At 45.5% G+C, this 21,580-nt stretch overlaps 1 protein-coding gene across 1 annotated transcript; it reads right to left on the reverse strand.

Moving 5' to 3' along the window:
* Nucleotides 1–210: 210 nt before the first annotated feature.
* LOC8026568 (TNF receptor-associated factor 6-like) lies at nt 211–3,082 on the reverse strand. The gene is made up of 2 exons (XM_040210517.3): nt 2,753–3,082; nt 211–1,191 (listed from the first exon to the last, which is right to left on the reverse strand). Exons 1-2 carry the CDS (start codon nt 3,020–3,022, stop codon nt 211–213), a joined length of 1,251 nt encoding a protein of 416 aa, XP_040066451.1. The 5' UTR covers nt 3,023–3,082.
* Nucleotides 3,083–21,580: the final 18,498 nt, after the last annotated feature.

Below are 21,580 nucleotides of genomic sequence, written 5' to 3' on the forward strand. Positions count from 1 at the left end.
TATGGTAAATGGGTTAAAGTGATATATCAACATCCAAGTTTTCTCCCTATTATGCCTGAAGGTGATTTAGCTCTAGCAAACAAAAAAAGACAGCTGTAAAACTGCGCTATCAATGATACCGCGATATTGAAGGAGACGTAAAGATGCTAATTTTAATTTTAGCTGTTTCTTTTTTCTTGTCATTCGTTCGTAACAGAGGCAGGTTTTCAATTACACGACCTCAAAGTACAGGTGCACTGTCTCTCTTTTAACAAACCCATACTTTTTTATATCCTCCAGTTTCAACTCCTTCAAGAATGCACCACTTCTGTGGGAATTTCCGTTTGGCCTCTGCAACTCGTCACCATTGCATATACTCGTATCAACTGAGAAGGAAAGACTCAAATTTTCGTCCACGCTGTGAACGAATCTGACACTGACAGTCTTGCTGAACGGCCATTCCAGGCTTGAATCGTAGGCTCCAGGATATATTTCTAAATACATATAAACATTACAGAAGAAATCTTCCCATTCAATGCTGCATACAATGGAAACGTTGTATCCGCTCAAATAGTGCCGGGGGCTCTCAGCAGCCGCGGCCTCATCCTCGAGTGCTTGTTCCTCCAGAGCTGTGAATCCCCTTAAGTACCAGTGGAATTTCTTTCCTCGGTGATCAGGATGCAGTCCTTGGCACGTGCTCTCTGTGGCGTGTAGCGAGCGTTCGGCGTGTGCGCTGAAGTTTCCGGCCTGACAACCCTTCTCCACTTCACCAGCGACGTCACTCAGTCTGTCCTCCGCAAGAGAAGGCCCTTTGATGTGCAATCTGGAGAAGTGTTCAATAAGTGACACAGAGTGAGCTTCCAGCTGTTCTTTCAAACTCCTTTCTGCTTTTCTGACGTCCTCCCGACACAGGTTCAGGCTAGTTTGCAGACAGGACAGGTCTTCAGAGAGCCTGCCCAACGCTTCTTTGATTTCATTACTTGTCTGCTCGATGCTGTCGTATCCCTGTGTGCCACGGTCTGTGTCATCAACGGGCCCAACGGCGGGTAAGTGGCAACCACGTTTGCAATGTCTCACAACCTCGCTCCTCAGTACGGACGCTTGACACCGAGGACAGGACACAACGTGGAAAGCGCACTCCATGTAGTGCTTCAAGAGACTGCAAATGGGACCCTCGAAGTTGTAGCCATTGAACTTGTTCCAGCAGGCCGCCTTGGTGAGACCAAAAACATCGAAAACGCGGGTGTTACATAAAGTCATGCCAAGAAAATACAAACAAGGGCGTATCACTAAGTCGGAAAACGTTGACGGCACTTAATTAAACAAGGGGAGCTGGAGAACTTTTGTACTTTCAGATCTTGGTAACACTACTCACAATGTAATGTGACAATACTTCGCGATGTTTGCAGTACGGTCGTAGTGCTAAGCACCTCTACATATTCCCAATCTCAAATCTATGGAAATGTATGCTCAACAGCAAACATAACACAACGCTGCCAACGTATGCATCACCGGTCATGCTGTTTTTTTTTTTTTTTAAATAACTAGTGTGCGGCAATTATTTAAATAGTTTCTGTTACCGTTGTTTATCATTTAACTTATTATGAACATCGCTTATAATCGGTATAGAGCAGTCGGTTCTGAGATATGCAGCGTGCGAACTTTGGGTTTCGTTATCTCGTAGCGAAGAACAGCATTCTCTACTTCCTACAGAATCTACTCATAGCTACTTTGTAATAACGCTGCTTGTAATTGGCCGATCTCGGGCATCCTCGACTGCAGTGAAGCCACACTTTAGCTATGCTTACCGCGATATTTCGGCGTAGTTAGGCTAAATCCAGATATGCATTTATGTCATATACTTTGGCTTTGCTACCGCCATGATTTTAGTGATAGGGAAATAAGTGCTTTAGATGCACTGAACGTGCTTTATGAAACATTAATTTTACAATATCCAGAAACGAAAATGTGAAAGGCAAGAAATCATTAAGCACAAAGTAAAAACGTACCTATGAAAATATATGCGGTTTGTCCAATGAACCTATTTGAATTTATATAACTTGTATAAGGCATACATAAGTACCTATATTATAGTTTCTTTTTTTAACATTTTTTTTTTTTACTAGGGGAGAATTTTTGTGAAACCATTGCTAGCTGCGGCACATGAACCCATGCTCTCTTGATTACTGGTAATCCAGGGGGGTTTGTGTTACTGATGGCAACTTTTTTAATAAAGTTAATCGTTTTAATGTTTCCTTAATTATGATTTCTTTGTGTGCCGCGCCAAATCCGACAGATGTCGGTTACACGAAGTATAGCGCAGAGAGGTAAGTGCGAAAGCCGACGTGTTTTGGTAAGTAAAACTTTTGAGGAGGAAAACTTAAGCCCACACTTTAGTTTAATGTCAAAACAGAAAACTAAATTACTATTCTACCTTCAATAATCAAGAATCAAGCACAGCCGAAGCTACAAGTACGAGGATGATAACTTGAACGGAGCTTTCACTTGTACGGGTACGCGTGGGCAGCATGAGAGCTCGGATTGGCTCGACTCTCGCGGCTCTATTTTTTACTTTGCTCGTATTTGTTTAATGAAACCAAGGTAGAGGTTTTATACTCCAATGTAGTTACCACTGGAATACAAAAGTCAAAAAACCTAGCTCAGCACTCTCGCAGAACAGGTCAAGTAGTGCCTCAATGCAATGATCTCAATCAGGAGGTACTCACTTCCTTTTGCTTATAATTGACACAACAAACATGACATTAGCACTTACCCGGCGTTTGGCTAAAAAGCCCACTGAAAGGTAGATTCGGGAGCAGTCATCCTCGCCGAAGGATTCCTGATCGATGGGACAGACGCCCTCTTGCCGAGAGCACTCCTCGTGGCAGTCAGAGCAGAGCGTGTGGCCACAGGACAACCTGATGGCTTTGAGGGACACGAGTCCACACAGTGCGCACGCGCTGTGTGCAATGGCGGGCTCCTGGAAGAGGATGGGCCTCCAGTCCAGGGCGTCGGAGAATCCGGAAATGCAGAAGGACCTCATCTTGGATGAGCCACCGTCGAGCCGGCCTCGGGTCCTTCTTCGATTAGGGGGCTCGAACCTACGGAATGGAAGGTTCTCGTTATATCAACATTACGATTAGCTTAATATTTTATTGATTGATTGATTATTAAGCGCAAAAATAAACGTAGGCCTTGCTGCGCCAAAGAAACTGTTAAAAGAGTCTATAGTGAATGAAAGGAATTACTACGCAGAAGATTTATAACTGGTTAAGGTAGCCTGTTTTTTTAAGAAAATCTCGAATGTGATGAGAGGGGACTAAAGGTTCATCTCCCAGCAAGAAGACTGGATGAAATGGAAGATATCCGGAATGTGACGGGAAACTTGTTTGACGTTCTTGATCAAAGAATTTGCAGTGCCATAGAATGTGCATTATAGTTAGCAATTCACCACAATGCTCGCAGAATGGCATGTCCTCCCCACAGAGAAGATGTCGATGGGTCTCACGTGAATGCCCAATTCTCAAACGACACATTAAACTCTACGGCGACGGCCTCTATGGTGCGAACTCTCCCATACCCCCAAACGTGGTTTGACAACATGCAGCTTATTATATATTTCTTTGTCCCAACCCAGCTGCCAGGCGTTATAAACTGCTTTTCTGAGAACTGGTATAAAATCTTCTTGAGGCAGCCCAACGAGTGTTTCCAGAGTACCCTTGACAGAGGCGGCTACCCTATCCGCCTTTTCATTACCTGAAATTCCCACATGGCTTGGTACCCAGCTTACAAAGTGTTCTGGCTTTCACAAATTGTTCTGAATATACAGCTGAACCGACAGTGTGTGGAGTTTTTGCACCATCAGTGAAGAATTGTGCATAGTCCTTATACTTACACTCTAAGAAAAAATTACTACCCTGTGTAGTCAAATGGCGCTTTGGAGGTTTTGACTACCCCAAAAGGCGAGTTACTAGCCTTTGGGCAAAGTGACGACCCCAAACCGCTGTGGAATGACCGCCTTTTTGCAGATGACGACAGTGGTGTGGTCACTTTCGAATCCGATATTCACGTGCAGGCAGTCGTAAATGATATTAGTAACTTGGATAACTACTGGAAGACTATATATGATATGCTTCCTTAGCTTTCGTGATCTTTTAAGATCCGCCAGGATCACATCTGTCGTGCAATTCGCGTAAATTGGTGGAATAAACATTTTGTCAGCGCGAGCAGCAACACTGGTCTCGACAGCCGTGGACCGTGGTGGGGTGTAGCTGTGGCATCATAACAACAACAAACGGCGTGGGTGTTTGCCGAACTGACGTGAGGATGTCTTTCTGCCCTATTTTATTGCAAAGAATATAAAAAAATGATTAATTGTATATCTGATCGTGTCGAACCATTGAACAATGGGACCGAGGATCGGCAGGGTAAACATGCTCAGAGGTATGTGACTGTGTCGCCCGTACTGTTTTCATCAATCTCGGACTGGTTGAATTCCTGAGCTGCACCCGTCGTGGTTGTGATCTTCTGGCTGTACGTACGTAGTGCGCGAACTTTCCAATTCAGTACCAGGTTGAGATTCAGTGGCAGCGTAGTAATTGGCTTTTACTAGATTGTTGTGTCGTCACGAGCGCTATTTGTGCTTTTACAAGCGCCAGCGCGAGCCCGAACTTGCGCCTCTTTCACCGTTTGCGTTCTTCTGGTTTGATGTTCTGCTCTATGATTTATTAAACCTAAATCTAAAGGCCAATCGCCTCTGCCTCATCACCCATCAGGACACCCCATAGCGCTGCCGCTCTACCGGCCCTTTTTGGACGTCTCCTGCTGCCAAGTAACAGCCGGATCGTCGAACCTCCATCATCGTCGCCTCTCCGCCAGAGGATCACTACATTTTGGTGCGTCAGCTACCACTATATTTCGGCGCGTCACCTACCGCTATATTTTGGTGCGTTGGCCGAGCCTGTCGGCCCGTCCCGTTTTTTCGACTGTTTAACTCTTTTCTGGGCACAAAAAGAGCCCCCGCGGTTTTTCACAACGTTCTTGCACTCGTGCTCGTTCAGTTTTTTTTTTTTTTTTTTTTTTTTTTTTTTAAGGGCAGTATATAAGTTTCTGAGGTTCTTTGCAGTGTTCCCACACATGTCTTCCTTCAGTTCTTTTAGGACAGTAAATAAGCCCCTGATGTTCTTCACAGTGTTCCAACGCCCGTGATTGTTCAGTTTACCAGTCTGCCTTGCAAGACGGGGCCTTTCAAACCTTCTGATCTTTTCCCCTTGGCCGGTCGCTCTGCTGTAGCCGGTTTTGGACTTTACGAAATTTCACTGCATTGGGACATGCTGCCCTATACTCCGTTCACCCTTAAGCTGATACAGAGCCATATATGTAGAAAGTTTGGCCATTCGTTGGGAAGTATAGGAGACAAATGAGGAAGTGCCATTGGCCGAAAGCAGGCTGGGCGTGTTCCAGGGCGTCTTCACAAAATCGAATGTGGCCAATCAGAAGCCGGAAATAATACCCTGGCGGTGGTTGCGAGAAACAAAATTCATAAGTGCGTCGGAGTAACTCTCGGTGACTGAAAATGTGGTACATGTGATGTTTCAATCACGGTCATCCGAAATTATGGTGAAAGAGTGTGCGACTGGCGGAACGATCGACATAATCCGTGCGCCGAAGGCCGGGAATCTACCGTCTCAGCGGTCACACTCTCCCTGAGCAAAACAGAGTTGAGCGGCACATTTGTTTCTTACATCTTTCTGCATGATCATGATTGTAACATCCTGTGCACCCTATTTTAAACCATGAAGGGTCACTACACTTCACACTTACGTGCTTATTAAAACCATACACCAACATATACCTATGATTAAAACAGTTTCTCGCTACTACCGCTAGGGATTCTTTTAGGCTTCTGGTTGGTCAAGAAAGAATGTCAAGCCCACTTTCTGCTTCTGGTGCATGCCCAGGCTCTGCCTGCGCGTAGCACTGACCAAACACTCTCTAAACACGGCTCTGAGCTGATACTGCAGTGGGAACTGCTTGCCCGCCGAACTAACCAGCCGCCTCCCTTTTATCGCCTGACCCAGTCCTCGGTCTGTGGATATGAGCGGGAGCGTGATGACGTGGTGAAAGAGGGATGTATGACTGGTCCATTGAAGACGTAGCTTTCACCACAGTTTCAGCTTAGGGATGAATGGAATATAGTCAGCGCGCAGGATGGCCACCCAGCTCCGGCCTCCCAAGAAGTTGGTGTTTACAATACGGCTGCTGTCTTCATTGGCCTCTTCGCTCTAAACCGTATGCTGAAGAACGAGCGTGCACCAGCATGCGACACAAAGCTTTATCGATGGCTGCTCGTTTGCGGACGAGCTAGCATCTCCTCCGTTCTAGACGGGCGCTTTCGTTGAATCCCAGTGCTGTGAAATTAATTGTTTCTCTTTCGATTTTTCTTCTAAAAAACGTTTTTATCATAAATGCCTGTGACCACAACAGCCGCCATTAAATCAACATTTTTCTCTGATTGCGACTATCTCAATTATGACAAACTTTCCTCGGATATTAAGTTTTTCCAATATCATTTCTCATTGATCACTTGTGTGTATTAGAAGATAAGTGTTGTGTTCTGGTATTTTTATTATTGTAGTCTTCCTATAGCTACTGTTAAAAAAATATTAAGAATGGGAGAGCAGTAGTTTTTCGTTCTGCTTTAATGAGGTACAAAAGCAACATTTTAGCGCCTACTTCTTTGTGTAGACATGGTCTGCTTCATGACAGCAGCTCACAAACAGCACTCTTTCGTCTATAAATGCAAGAAAAGCAATTTTAAAACAAATAAAAAAATGTCCTAATACCACCTGGTAGTTGAGGTCTGAGCTTTGTTGGAATGTCTCACGTCACGGGCCCATCAGGAGCTACACCACAGTGTGGCGTGTCCGATGGAGGCGTGCGGGAGCGAGCGACGCTTGGCGCACGTCTCAGGTCTAGTACACCGTACCTCGGGCATTCCGACTTGTCAGAATTGCAACGCGCTGACGATAAAGCTGGCGCCACCTAGTGACGGCGATCGTAATTACTATACCCTTTGGCTCGTATGGGCCCGTGACGTTGCGAGCGTGACGTCACGGGTAAATATCCCGAGATTTGCATGCCGACTCGATGGCTGTTTTTGAGGCGCTCGCCAGAATCTGTCGGTTGGAACAAAAAATATAGCCATCTGCTAAAAATACAAGCGTGCCATTATCATTTACGGATATTGTGGATCATATTTCACTTATTTCGAAGTGTTCTGGAAATATTCCAAGTTTTGATTCTGTACCCCCCTAATGTCTTTCTTGGGGTTTTGTTTAAAAAAACTTAAGGAAAGGAGAATCTAATAATTGGCTTCTACTAGTTTGTTACAACGTCACAGACACTACTTGCACTATTATGAGTGCAATTTTGAGTCCGAGCTTGCACCTCTTTGCCATTCTTGTTTTTCAGTTCTGATGTTCTGCTCTATAATTAATGAAATCTAAACCTAAATGTCACTCACCTCTGCTTTGTCGTTGGCAGGGTTCGCGCTGACTGTGAACCCCGCCACTACTAGTCTCCCATCAGGATACCCCATCACCTGGCCGCTCTACCAGCGCTTTTTGGATGTCTCCTGCTGCCAAGGACCAGCCTGATGATTGAACCACCGAACCTCCAACATTGTTGCCTCTCCGTCAAAAAACTACTACAGGTAGGCTGGCCCACTTGGGGGGAAGCTGTGTCCAGAGCTGATCTGCCTGGTGTTGGTGCTGTCCTCTTGAGGTGCCTACTGTTGTCATTCTTATACCATCAAGTGAGCAGACAATTTCAGGAATCCACCATAGGCCTAAACTGCGCGCCCACACAATCTGTCCCACACCAAAAGGATGGTTGCCTCCCATGTGCGGGGACGAGTCCAAATGCATATAGACAAAAATCAATCGGGGATCTGATGTGGTAGCCAAATAACAGTTAAGAAGAATACCTCCTATCTTTTGCTGAGGTTCTGCAGCAGTGGAACTTCAACAACAGCGGGGAAGTGCTTGCAAGCCTAATTCCAAGACTGTGAGGTTGAACCTCATAAATTCCCCCTTGTCTCCACGTATTGCATGCTCGGATAACCTGATGAACTGCGGGTGATACAAAGCGGTGGTGGGGTGATGTACATGACCGTTGTAAAAACTGTTTGAAAACAGTACTATTATCTGGGTTTGTTGTCGTCAAACACAAGTGTCCTTGGCTGTCCAAATCGATCAAAGATGTCGCACTGGGCTTCCACTGTGGTCTCGGCCGATGCTTCTATCTGCTTTGTGTCGATCAGTATCACGTAACTCTCCAGCTGTACGGCATAATATAAGCCATGTTCAGCGTTGCATGGTATCCAAACAGCTGACCCGAACCTGCACCAGGGGCATTTAACAGGACTGGGCACATGTTTCGCACCTTCTTACATGGCCTTAAATGTCTTTGTCAACACCGGGGTTCCAGAAGGTGGTTTGTGCCAAGCTCTCCATGACTGACCTGCCTGGGGCCCTATGTCGCGCTTTGTGGACTCCCACGGCGGCTAGGAACAAGGAAGTGACGTCAACAAAGCAGCAAGCACAGATTAAGTGTTGATTGGTGAAAGTCGCTGATGACGAATTTTTGCAGAAGAAAGCAAAGCTCACTTTTCCTTTGTTTTCTTCTGCGGAAATTCGTCATCAGCAACTCTCACCAATCAACATCCAATCTGCGTTTGCTGCGTGTTTGACGTCACTTCCGTCTCCCTCGTCGCCGTGGGAGTCCGAAAAGCGCAACATAGGGCCCCAGGATAGGCGTCATGGAGCATAGCCTCCTGTATACTGATAATGCCTGCTCATTTGCCAGTTGCCAGCTATCACTACAAGGGTGTGTCGCCTTCCTATACAAGGCAGAAAATGTTAATGAAAATAAGCTTCTCGTGCGTTCTTGTATTCTTGGTGCTGTTTTTGGCAATTTTCGTGGTACCTGTGGGCAAGAACTTGCCGGGGCTGTCATTTCACGAGACCCCAAGCAACACTCGGGATCATGGAAAGTGACTAAAGCTTATTTCGAGGGAAGACTGCGTCCCAAATTCGACCTCTTATATACTAAATAGTGTGTGGTAGGCACCTTTTCGTGACGTACATGAAGGAACGATTGTCTGGTCCTCCTTCGTGGATTCTGCTGAGGTTCCACTCAAAGCCCAGCTTGGCTCAGGACTCTCTGGTGTCAAACCTGGATGAGCCCATGTACCCTTCCAGGTCCTGTTTTGGTGCTGCTTGACTGACTGTTACTGTTTACCTACGCACATCTTTCTCGCACTGCTCGAGGTATATAGTGACAGGCGCCTGACAACAGGCACAGTGCGTCATTAGGAAACGTGAGCCCTGGCACAGCTAACACCTTCCACAGTGCTTATGTGACTTCGTAGCGGTTGTTACCCCAGAGGACCCTGGCTGTTGCAATTCCTCTTCACCTTCTGAACTTTAAAACAAAACCAATTGTGCAGCCAAACCAAAGCATGCACTACCTTTCAGCATTTTAGCACCGCTTCTCGGCATCATTGTCGTTGTTGCAATGCTTTGTTTGTTTGTAGTTGAGATGGTGATATCACAACACCTTCCTTGTCACTCATGGTGCTTGCAGTAGCTTTGCAGAACACGAAAACATTCAAACTGCATACACCTGACACTGCAGTGAAATGACCAAAATATTCGGTTGCAATTTCTGCTTGCGACATTGGGACGTGCCATGTCACAGTGTCATAGGACGCCAGCTACGATTGATGTGGGAACCATCATATAATGCCTGTCTTTGTCGTGCACGTGTTTCACATCTACTTTGCCAACTGATGCAATGAAAAGAGTTTTTGTTGAAGGCTACAGAGTTGGCAGGTTACAACCGCCTGAGTATTCAGCTAATTGGTGATTTCACTTGGCTACTCGTTTCAGTGGAATGTGTAATCTTGATTCTGTTTGTTCATAATCTATTTATTGGCTGGTTTGTTCGAAAGTAACTCAGTCGGTCTATCTAAGGAAGCCTCAAGAAAAAGCTTTGCTAAGGCAGCACTAGCCTTGACAATTTTTTTTTTTTTGTTGAGACCAAGATAAGGCCACCTGATTTTATTTTGAGCAAGGCAGCACACTGTAGAGGAGGAATGACCCAGATTTAGCATGAAGTTATAGGTTTCACATGAGCACATTCCATTTGTAGCTGAAAAAGAGGTGTCACTTAATTAGAAAGACAAGTGAAATAAAAGCATTCTTAGGTATTTCGGTTAAGAAAGCTGTGCATACTTTAGCTCAGCTTTCAGTATTTTGGGTACATTTTGCTTTGTAGCTTTGAGTTTATCTATGATAACTATTAGTTCACTTGGAGCATGTAAAATACATTGGTTTTGACAGACAACCGCACTTGGGCATCTATCATATGTCTGAGCTGAGCCTTCATTTTTTTTTTCAGCTGAAGTGTATCTCTCACTTGGCTTGATCAGTATCTACCTCATGTACTGAATGCCTTTTTACAGGGTTGAGTTGCCACAGGAGACTTGTGCGCTTTTGGGTGTTTGGTGAGTGGTGTCACCAATCACCATGAGCCCCGAGCCCAGCATGGGTTATGACCCCCTGCAAGCCTGGCTGTGCTAGGTGTCCCCGTGTCTGATGAAACTGGGGTCTTGGCAGTTGAGTCAAGCCCGGGCTAGGTTTCTTCAAAGGCCACCCAGGTTAGGCAACACACCACCCCAGCCCACGCCCTGCACAAACAGGTGTCCTGTGTTGGCTCGCCTAGGACGATTCGGTCAGTCGCTTTGCTTCACCACTCCTTTCCTCTGACGTTCTTCTCCATCCCTGTTTTCAACCTCTCATCTTTCTGATGTAACAGAATTCTTTGAAAGTGAAGAGGAATTATATAGCCCATGGGTGTTGAAAACCACCAGGGTGTGACATGACGACACCAGATACTTTACTATGAAAATATCTCACCCCATGAGAACCCAATGGCCTGGACACAAAGAGGCTTTGCATGGTTGGAACGACTGGATGTGCAGCAGCCTCAGCGTTTTTGCCTTTGAATAGACCAATCTCACCAGCCAGTTTCATTAAGCCGCCGCTGCCACAATGCATCAAAGAAACTTAATCTGCATGTGGGAAAACCCCGCTGGAGCTTTGCATGTGACGAGACGACACGAGCCGTCTCGTGCTTTGCCTCCTGTGAACTAAAGTTATGGCGGCATCACGCATGCGTGGAATGCTTAGTGAGATCTGCCTATTGGGACAGTTGATGGCCACAATAGATGACTGTTCCCGTCTATGGTTGTGGACACCTGGAGCACTAGTCGAGACAGCTGCCTCTGCTGTCTCGGCAAACCCAGTATCTCGGCGTGCCCATGGCAGCCCTCTCCCTTGGTGCGGCATGACTGCTGTACAGTGTGGACGGTGTGATCCTCATGCATTCTCTCAGGTGCATGGTGTCTACACCGTTAGGAGAGCAACATTTGGTAGTGTGGGTGCGCTGGCGTAAATGAATGGAGACAAATGTATATTTTCCTGGTGAAGTATTTGGTGACACTGTCAACTGGCATGCTTGCAGCCAGGCTAGCAATGGCCGTGGTAAGGTGACTTGTATCCCAAATGTCCCAAGATGTCTCCGTCACATTTCAATGACTGCATTAGATGTGCTTGCAAGAATGGGACATTCACAATAAAAATATAGCAATTCACTCAAGATCGATATTAAACATATTTTTTAATGAACCTGTATATGCTTGTAGTTTAATTTCATTATCACTGCAGGGTCAGAAGGTTAATTGACAACAAAATTTGATTGCTTTATTTTTTTCTAGTTTTGTAATTTATGGTTCTAGGTGCATCAGCAAAAGACATAGGCATAGTTGCAAGTGATCACTCCGAAAGTTTGGGTCTATACAGCATGAGCTAATTGTATTTTTGGATAGTGATCATACCAGAAATACCGCGTTGCTATTTCAGCGGTTGCTGCTCGTGAACTCAGGAGACTGGAGTTGCAGCTATTGCTACTTCAAGATATAACGAGATTTCAGCTGCTCGTCAGACCATGGCCAGGCGGTGGAATGGATCCTCAATCCTTTGGGGGGCGTGCTTGTTGGTTTAGATCGTGAAACTTCCAGAATTCTGTTCGCCTTGCAACGTCAAAATGTTCAAAAAGATTTTTCGTGTGAAGCCAGCCTAAAACAAATCTGTTTGCTACATTGTTACAGGTTTGTCACCGTTTTTTTGTTTTGTTTTTTTATAGTGATTTAGAACTGTTGTGGGAAACACCAGTGCCCACCGTCGAGCACAGCACCTCATGTGGAAAGCACCAGCAAAAAGATGCGAAAGAGGGTTAGCAGATAAGGCCCACCATGTAATAGATGCCACCAGCCCGACAACCCACAGGACCACGTATTGCATGCAATGAATCAGTTGTCGTCGTTAACCTGTCTCGACCACGACATGCCGGCAGCGGTGGGATCCAGTGTTGCCTATGAGAAGAACAAAGGCTATATCAAAATCATAGGAGACGAGTGAACAGTATGCGCTTCTGCTATTTGTATTGCAGCCAACAGCAGCTTGTCAGCTACCCTTGAATAGACCCTTTTCAAAAGTGTGTACCAGCTATACTATGTTCCTCCTGCCGGACCAATCAGCCGGCTCCCTCTTATCACCCAGTATTGTGATTGCTGCGCCAATTGTGCCAAACTGTGCCTAAGTGCTTATTCTGCTACACTTCCTACATTTGATCAAAATGTGAGGAATTTGCACCAACATTGCACCAGAACTTAAATTCAATTAAATAATACTGAAAATATAACAGCTGCAGGCCTCGCTGCCGGGGCGAATCGTTAGTGTAGGCTCGTGCGGGTTTTCAGGACTTTCGATAATCGTCTCAAATAACATACTATTCGATTTGATTTTGCACCAAGCACTGACAGTGCTTAGAAGTTTCACAACAAGTCTCGTGTTCGTGGTCTGTTCTGGTGGGTTAGTTAGCTTTGTTGAGTGCGCTTCTCACCGCGTAGTGTAATGCAGTGAAGCAACAATTGCAAATTAGGCGTCGCTATGTTGCGTGTCTTGCTTCGCCGCAGCACACCCGCGTGCTAAGGGGAAAGGTACTCCTCCAGAGCGAGACGGGGTGCAAGAAGGTATATATGGACTCTTGTAGGTTTATTTTTTATGGGTTTCTTTTTTTGTCTCAATGAAGAGTTGCAGTTTTGTTACAACCCCCCTTAGAACTTGAAGGACACATAGATCTAGGTGCTCAAAATGATTGTATTTTAACATTTTTTCAGTGGGATTTTGTGCCTAAAATAATTATCCACAGTTGTTTGCGCTGTTCTTCATCAGTCATCGTCTTGTTGCCGTGTCTGGTGCTTACACAAGCAACTAAACAGCTGGTGTTTGTTCTCCTAATATTTGCCATCTCTCCTCACATTCGCAGTGATATAGATGAAAATGAAGTGTGCGGTTGTGCTCCAAGAGCTCTTTTTGCTTCTCCAAAATGAACTTTTGGCTGCTCAAACAGCTGCTCCAAGGCAATGACCAATCACATCACTGCTTTTATCACCTGACCCAACTCTTTGCGCGTGGGTATGGCCGGGAGCGTGATGATGTGACAAAAGAGAGGCGTATGACTAATCTAACGAGGATGTAGTTTCCACCAGTCTCAGCTTAGAGGTAAGTGGAGTATGGTAGCTGCAGCACCAATTATCGAAGTCTGCCATTATTTGGGCACACACTGTGGCCGATGTTGCTTGATGTTACAGAGAAAATTGCCTCATCTCAATTAAGCTTATGCGAAATTGCTTGGTAGTCTGACAACACTGACAGCGTCACTGTTTTAATGTTAGCAAGCGTTGTCGGTACTGAAGCACGGTGGAGGACAGTATGTGATGGCGCGGCAGCTGTGTTTTCCGCCTTCTGACCATGGAACGGGGACGAACAGTTTAAACAACCTACCGCAACTGTCTGATGAAACTTTTGGAGGCCTGTGCACACGCTGGCGACAACCCGCAGTGTGTAAGCTTGTACAGCAAAGGCGAAGGATTTGCACCGCTGCTTCGACGAGGCTGTTGCCAGCGTGCACAGGCCTCCTAGAGCTTCATCAGACAGTTTCGGTAGGTTGTTTAAACTGTTTGTCCACATTTCATGGTCAGAAGGCGGAAAACAGCTGCTGCGCTATCGTACACTGCCCGTACGGCTCTCTCTGATGCCTCCACCGTGCTTTGGTACCGACGACGCTTGCCAACATTAAAATGGCGACGCTCTCAGTGTTGTCAGATCACCAAACAATTTTTCATAAGGTCTATTGAGCCTCTTTGACTGGTTGCCATCTTTTGTTTTAAACATGGCATATATCGAAAGCTTTTGGTGCAGTGATTCGATCCAGGTTGGATGCAAAAGTAACCGGAATGAATTTCTGAAAGGCGGGCTGTTTGTAGTACCAGCTTCCGCCGCTAGCATCGCTTTGCAGCATCCCTTCCGAGCGAGTTTGCCGACTGGCATTGTCTGCTGCAAATATTTTTTCCAAGGACTTCAAAATCTTTTTTTTTTCAATGTCTGATATGAAAGAACAACATGGGGCTGTGAATTATTGCTTTAGGTAAAACTGTGCCTGAAACTCTTGTAATGCTTCAGAGAGCTTACAAGGAAGATGCTAATAAGAAATCGCAAGTGGTTTTCTCGCTTTAAGACTGGTGATTTTTTGATCGATGAGCAACCTCGTTCTGGGCGACCTTTAACCTCCTCAACTGAAGAATAACACAAAAATATTTGGGCACTGATCACTCAGAGTTTGTTCCTCATGGTGAATCTATTAACCAGGTGTTTTACCGGGGAATTTTGCGACACTTGCGAAACTCAGTAAGGCAGAAATTCCCCACAATGAGGGAAAGGGGGAATGATCGTTCCATCACAACAATGCCTCAGCAGACACTGTCCTGGCATGACACCGCTTTTCAACCTCCCATATTCTCAGGACCTCGCCCCGTGTGACTTTTTTCTCTTCACCCGTATGAAAAGTCTTGAAAGGAAATAATTTTATGGATGTGGAAGGTCCTTCAAGTCAGACATTGCAAAAAACAAGGAATGATTTTGAAGCGCTTGGGGAAAAAATTCACAACATGCCGCTAGATCCTTAGCAGACGACGCCGGTCGGCAAACTAACTTGGGAAGGGTGCTGCAAGAGGTGGATGCTGGTACTACGAATGCCCGGCCTCCTGAAATTCATTCCGGTTATTTTTGGGTACCCACTCATACTTTCTTTTATTGTTGAAACTTTGGTTCTATGGCCCAGTATCTTGCTTGGTGTAAATCATATCCCTTTTTCTGTTATACATATTTTCAGGTATTTGTTTTTTTAGAATGGTGAAGTGATTGTGATGTTGCATATTTTTATGACTTAATATGTTTGTAATGCATACATAACATTGTTTTTTGTTTAAACGTTCCCTGTTTCTATGTAAGTTTTCTGGTTTGTTTCATATTCAAAGGGTTGTTTCTGGCTTTTGAAAGTATCATTACTATAACTATTATAGTTCGATAGTCCGGTGCTGGAAAAAGACTCCTTTTCAGATTTCCACAATGTGTCAAAAGTACCTACAAGGTTGTTTTATGAGTTTTATTTATTTTTTAGAGGAAAGTATTTTCAATATAAAATTGTATAATCAGGTTTGGAAAATAAAATAATACAAACAATTGCCACCTGAGCACTTTGTCTTCATTATAGCCACTTTATGTATATATACTCAGTATAGTTTTGGTTGTAATGCCCTAATGTTTTGAGCTTAATACACTGTTTATATCAAGTGTCCCCATACTTGAAAAGTGCCAACCTTTTGTTGTCAACAGAAAACTGAAAGATTTAAAATAATTTGATATCGGTGTACACGTTCCCCAAAAGCAGCACAAAAAAAGAAGAAACCTTGGCTATGCTAGTTGTTTTTGTTTCTTTTACAGGTACCCCAATCCTTTTTTTTCACGAGTATAATTTAGGGGATTCTAAAGTGGAGCGAGTAGAGCGACTCATCGGTCACACGATCAACACGGGAAAGCGTGCCGCCACCGTTTGCCCGTTACAATTGTCACCTATTCTCAAGCACTAAATTTAAGTGCTTGAAAAATTTAAGCCCAAACATATTTCTAGGCAAACTAAAATTGTAGAAACTTGTGTGCCTTTATTTATGGCTAACGTAAGTACATTCATACAAAAAGAACAATGAAATTTCAAACCAGTAAAAAATTATTGAACGTATCAAATATGATACACTGGGCTTTTCTGCTATGTCCTTGCCAGCTGCAGTCTCGTGGCTTGTGGTATTCAAAGAAACAGTTGCGTCGCTTGCTCAGACTCGGAGTTACATGGCATTTCGCGCACACAACCGTGCTAAATGTGTTCACGCTGGGCACACAGTTCCTGCATCGAAGTCGGTTGCTCGCCATAGTTGGAAGATGCCCAAACCCGTCTTTTTGAACGTCATCTTGGGGATGACTTGGCGGGAACTTCCTCTTCTTCATCGGAGGCGAAGGCAGGCTGACCGGCCGTCCTCTTGGCGCATTTCCAGTAGAGATTGGGCTTTCTGATAAACTGGCAATGAAGGTTCTCAGCTTGAGTGGCCGCTCCTTCAGCTGATGGCTTTGGCGCCTGTGAATATTCCACGCATTCACGACACAGATGAAGATAACATGATATATGAGGTACGCGTACCAGCGCCTCGACCGAATGGTGTATTTGTACAGCGACACCTGATAATTATGCTGGTCGATCCCCCCCCCCTCCCTAAAACTGTTGTACATACCAACAATTGCCGGGCGTGTGATGTCGATGTGGAGTTTGGTCTTCCGGTCACACCGTTTGACTTGCTGAATTGACTCAACAGAGACGAAGTTTGGCACTATACTCTGTTTCACCTTATGCTGTACCGCAGGAAAGGCTGTAAGCGCGAGCTCCTTACTCTGGGGTAGATCTCGGCGGCACAAGCTCTCGTGCAGTAAGGGCAGCTGTCAACGCTATGAGCTCGCGCTTCCAGCCTTCGCTGGGGTACAACATCAGGTGAAACAGAGTATAGGGTGACAGCTTTCCTGTCAAACCAGCGAACTACCACAATTCCTTTGTCATTGTCAACTCTGTAATCATGTGAGCCTTGGCCAACTTTTCTCAGAGTCTTCTCATCCTGGAGTTTGCAGTCTCTCAGCCGATTTTGCCTCAAAGTTCCAACGTACTGTATTCCTCTCGTTAGCCCTTCAACAAGGTTCAAAGAGCTAAAAAGATTGTCAGCTGCAACCTTGAAGTCTTCATTTGAACGTATTTCAGAGCAGATGCTCAGGACAGTATCACCCCAAGTCCAAAAATGTAGTTTTCTTTGGAGTGGCCTTGGTATACCTCGAACTGGTAAAGGACACCGGTTGTGCCTGCCCCTGCCCGTCCCCAAAGCGTGAAACCCCATGGCGTCGGTTTGTTTGGGATGTACTGTTTTAGCGAGCTCCTTCCTGTAAATAACACCATTATCTCATCCACCGCATTGAACTCTTCTTGTTCAATGCTCTAGAGGTTGTGCTGGAATAAAATCCAAGGACGAATCTTCTACAACTTGTCCTCCTTCGCTTCTTTGGCGGTTTCCATGTTGTTTACAACATGCATGCATTGAATCAGCTTCAAGAAACGATTTCTCGACCTCTTGTCAGCGATAGGAGAATACCTTGTCCCATTCTCGCAGTAGCACATGACGTTCGGCATTTTGTAAGCCCCATTTTCAGGTATATTCTAATATACTGCACCAGCTCTTGCGGAGTTGTGTCACGGAGCTGCCGTATTTCTGCGCACTGTACACATTGGTTTGCTCCACTAGCATAGTGAGCATATCAGTACTTAGAAACTGGCGGAAAAGGAACAATGGTGAATCTATGGCATCCGGCTGAAAGGATACTTTGGAAAATTCAGCATGACTGTTTTGGAGCAATTCCTTTCGCCATTTGTTGTATGGACGAGAAGACGAAGCTACAGGGGTGCTATGTTGCGCTTTCTGCACTCCCAGGACACTTGGAAGAAGGAAGTGACGTCAACGACTAGAGCAAACGAAGATTGGATGTTGACAGAACAAAACAAAATCAACATCCAATCTGCATTTGCTGCGTTGTTGACGTCACTTCCTTCTCCCTAGTCTCCCGGGAGTCCAAAAAGCGCAACATAGCCCCCCTGATGATCCGAAGGAATTTTCTACGGTTTCTTCATCATCACTTGTCTCAAAGGGCTCAGCCGCGGCGGGGGGACCAATTTTCATCACTTTCCGACAGATCGCTAAAATCGCTGACATCTTCGCCGGCGACGATGTTCAATATGTTCCTAACTTAGGAACCTAAAATTAGAAAGAAAAAATCAATAAAAAAACGGTTAAAATGTGTACCATTCAAAGCTTTACCAAGAAAAATTGTGCCATCAATTACGACCCACTGTATCGAAAAGGATACGCAGAAATTTCAAGCAATGTTACTAAGCGGACGGGACTCAAAAACAATAGCGAACGGAATAATGTGGTTGCGCAACACATTCTGAGCGAAAAAAAAAAAAATTCCCGAATATAGGACGGCTTACTGTTTTTCGAGTAAAATGATGCCGACGGGGCCGCGGTATGCCTTCGAACGAGCTGCTGCGTGCGGCCATTTTGCTCTAGCTGCCAGCAGCAGCCTGGCGGGGCCTTGCTGAATCGGAAAACTCTGTCAGCGTATCAAAACCTATACTGCAGGCTTTGGTCTTAGCCATAGAGTTATTGCAATAATAACTCTATGGTCTCAGCTTCACGCAATTTATTGTCACCTTTTGAGTTATCAAACTCCACGTAGCAAATATGATACGCTGGGCTTTGTGGGGTATTTAACAAAACAAGACTAAGAATTATGTTACCTTTAGCCGATTACTGACTAGGAATGCAGATATTATTGTAACCTTTGCTGCTATTACACGCGCGGAACGAGCATGGGGCAACATGGCAGTAGTAAGCTTATCATTGCGTGAATCTGAAACCGAAACTGATCTGGAGCATGCCATGTGGTGTTACTTTTGCCGATTACTTTCATATCATGTTGCCTTTCAAAGCGTTAGATTAAGAGAGGTGTCTAGCCGCCCAATCTAAATACTCAAAACAACTGTATACTAGTAATACTTGCAGATACTTTTGGTATTCATCAACTAAACAGCGGCAGTCACTTGCCTAATCCTTGTCAGAACCGGGTGAGGCATATATACGAATCGGGTCGGTAGGGTGGTCAGAGTAGAGAGTCCCGGTGGTGTTGTGTTGCAGTTGCTTGTGCCTCGTTGTACTGTTGATATGTATGTGCCCCTAAGAGTGTTCGGTATCGTGGTTGGTGTGTGTTGGCGCATGAGTTGTCATAGGTGCAGTACGTACGTAGTTCAAGAGCTCAGGAGAGTTAGTGAATGAGCATTTTTTTTAGTGCATCTAGCGGTTACTATTACACCTCCTAGGTGGTGCAAGCTGCCGCCTGATTCAATAAACTAAGTGCTGTGAAGTCCTGTAGCTATTGATTACAAACAGCTGGCTACGGTCCAGCCGTCCAGGCTCTGCGGTCCACTGGGCTCCCTAGTGCCTCTCAGATTGAAAACAATCGTAATAATTGTTTCACTCGGCCACCTAAATTATTGTTCTGTGTCGAAGAGCTGCGAAGTGCAGGCAGCAATGGATAACCACGTCGATTGAGGTAGGCCCAAACAAGAAAGAGATTGGGGAAAAAAAAAGAAAGAAAGCGGGGCGTTGGTGCGAGTTGAACGCCTCCCGTCGTGTCGACGAAGGTGCCCAGCGATTCATAGCCGCAAACGACAAGCATACGTTGTCTTCAATAAAGTCAGCATACCCATTCCTCGCGTTACGATTTCTTTTTTGAGCGTTCTCCGCCGGCGGTAAAAATACAGTCAATCTAGCGAGATGCCGTCGGGTGCAATCGCGACGATTCCGGCAAACACGCTGCCGTCCTCCCCGCTAATAGGTACGGTACCGGTGTCTAAGGACGGATGTTTAGAGTGTCTGGTGGCGCATGGAAGACGTCGAATAGGCGTACGCGCCCTATTATCTAACTCGGCCGAAAAGCCGTGCTGTTCGCTAGGCCTTACCGGGGAATCCGAGCCTCGCTAACCGTCCGCCATGTTGCTTTTGGGGGTAGTCAAATTTCACTACCTGCTTTTTGACTACATGTGGAGTCGTCATTTTTACCCTAGGGGTCGTTATATTTGGCACAACTTTTTACCACCCCAAAGGTGGTAAAAACCTATGACTACTTTTGTTTTTAGAGTGTACAAGCTGTACAACAAGCAGCCTCCGTGGATGAGGGGCGCTGTTTTCGCTCGCATCGACTGTCATCTGAACCTCTCAGCGTTTCGCGCTCGCAATTACCGACCAAAAGAGCGGTCCGTTAAGAAAGCTTGTCATCGCCACCAAAAAAAAAGGGGCGGGAAAGGGGCAAAGTGGTCTACTACAAAGCTAGTCATCTTGCCTCTTTTGGTTGAATCACCAGGCTCGCACGACATACGAGACGAATAACGGCGGAAAAGTTTTTAGAAGGATCAGATGCAAATGCATTGTTCAGGGAAACCAATTGGCTTCGCGTCTGCTGCAAAACGCTATCCTTGGGACTTGCAGACGTCTATCAAGCGAACCTGGTGGAATTTTAAAAAATTGCCCAATACAATGATGGCAAACGATCCATTTTGTTTGTGATTGATAAGTTTTCACAATTTCTCACTGCCGTCCCCATAGCTCGAAATACAGGAGAGGAAGCTGTGAGGTCGTTGAAAATTGTCTTTCCCAGAACGAATAAAAGCAAGGTTTAATATACGGATCACGGTCGTGAATTGTACGGGGAATTAGTTGCGTCGTTTCTGGAGAAGCAATCGGCGCCTTTCAAGGCGAGTACAGCTAGAACTGCTCTGACCTTCTGTTGTGCCAACTACGCAGGCGTCAGCTGTATAGGTACTCACAAATATAAAATTTTCTGCACAGGCCAGTCTCCCATGTCCCGCTCCCTTCGTTGAATGAAAGAAAATGACCCGATAGCCCGTTCTCCGTGCGTGTGTTCAGTACAGTAAGGGAAGGAAAGCGCGTTCCAAAGATGCGCGCTCGGCCCGCCCATACGACGTGGAGAACTCGAACTGTAGTAGCATCGTAAAGCCAAAAGCGCGTGCTTTAACAGCAAACACCGATAGACTCCTGCTATAATGGATCTTTTCCACATACCGAAGGCACCACGCGGTGGCTGCACGAACTAAAACTCGAGGAAGTGACCTACCTGCGCTACCAATCGATAGTGGGAGCTACGCTACCAGTTTCTTCGTTCTCTGAGCTGCGGCGCGTGCCCAGCGCGACTTTAAAAAGAAGCATCCGTGGCGTCCACCCAAACGTCGTGTTTTTCTTTCCGTCCACTTTCTTTCTTTGTGTAATACAATTATATATGTGTTGCAATTACTTGTTCTAAGCGCTGATCCACAGCCTCCTTCCGAATTTCCTCGATTTCTCGTGCCGACTTCCGCCGCTTGGCATTAAGCGCTCGTGCGTGCGCAGAACGCTTCTCGGAAAAGGTCCATC

This window comes from Ixodes scapularis, unplaced genomic scaffold, assembly GCF_016920785.2.
Source record: "Ixodes scapularis isolate PalLabHiFi unplaced genomic scaffold, ASM1692078v2 PGA_scaffold6__148_contigs__length_123643588, whole genome shotgun sequence".
NCBI lineage: Eukaryota > Metazoa > Arthropoda > Arachnida > Ixodida > Ixodidae > Ixodes > Ixodes scapularis.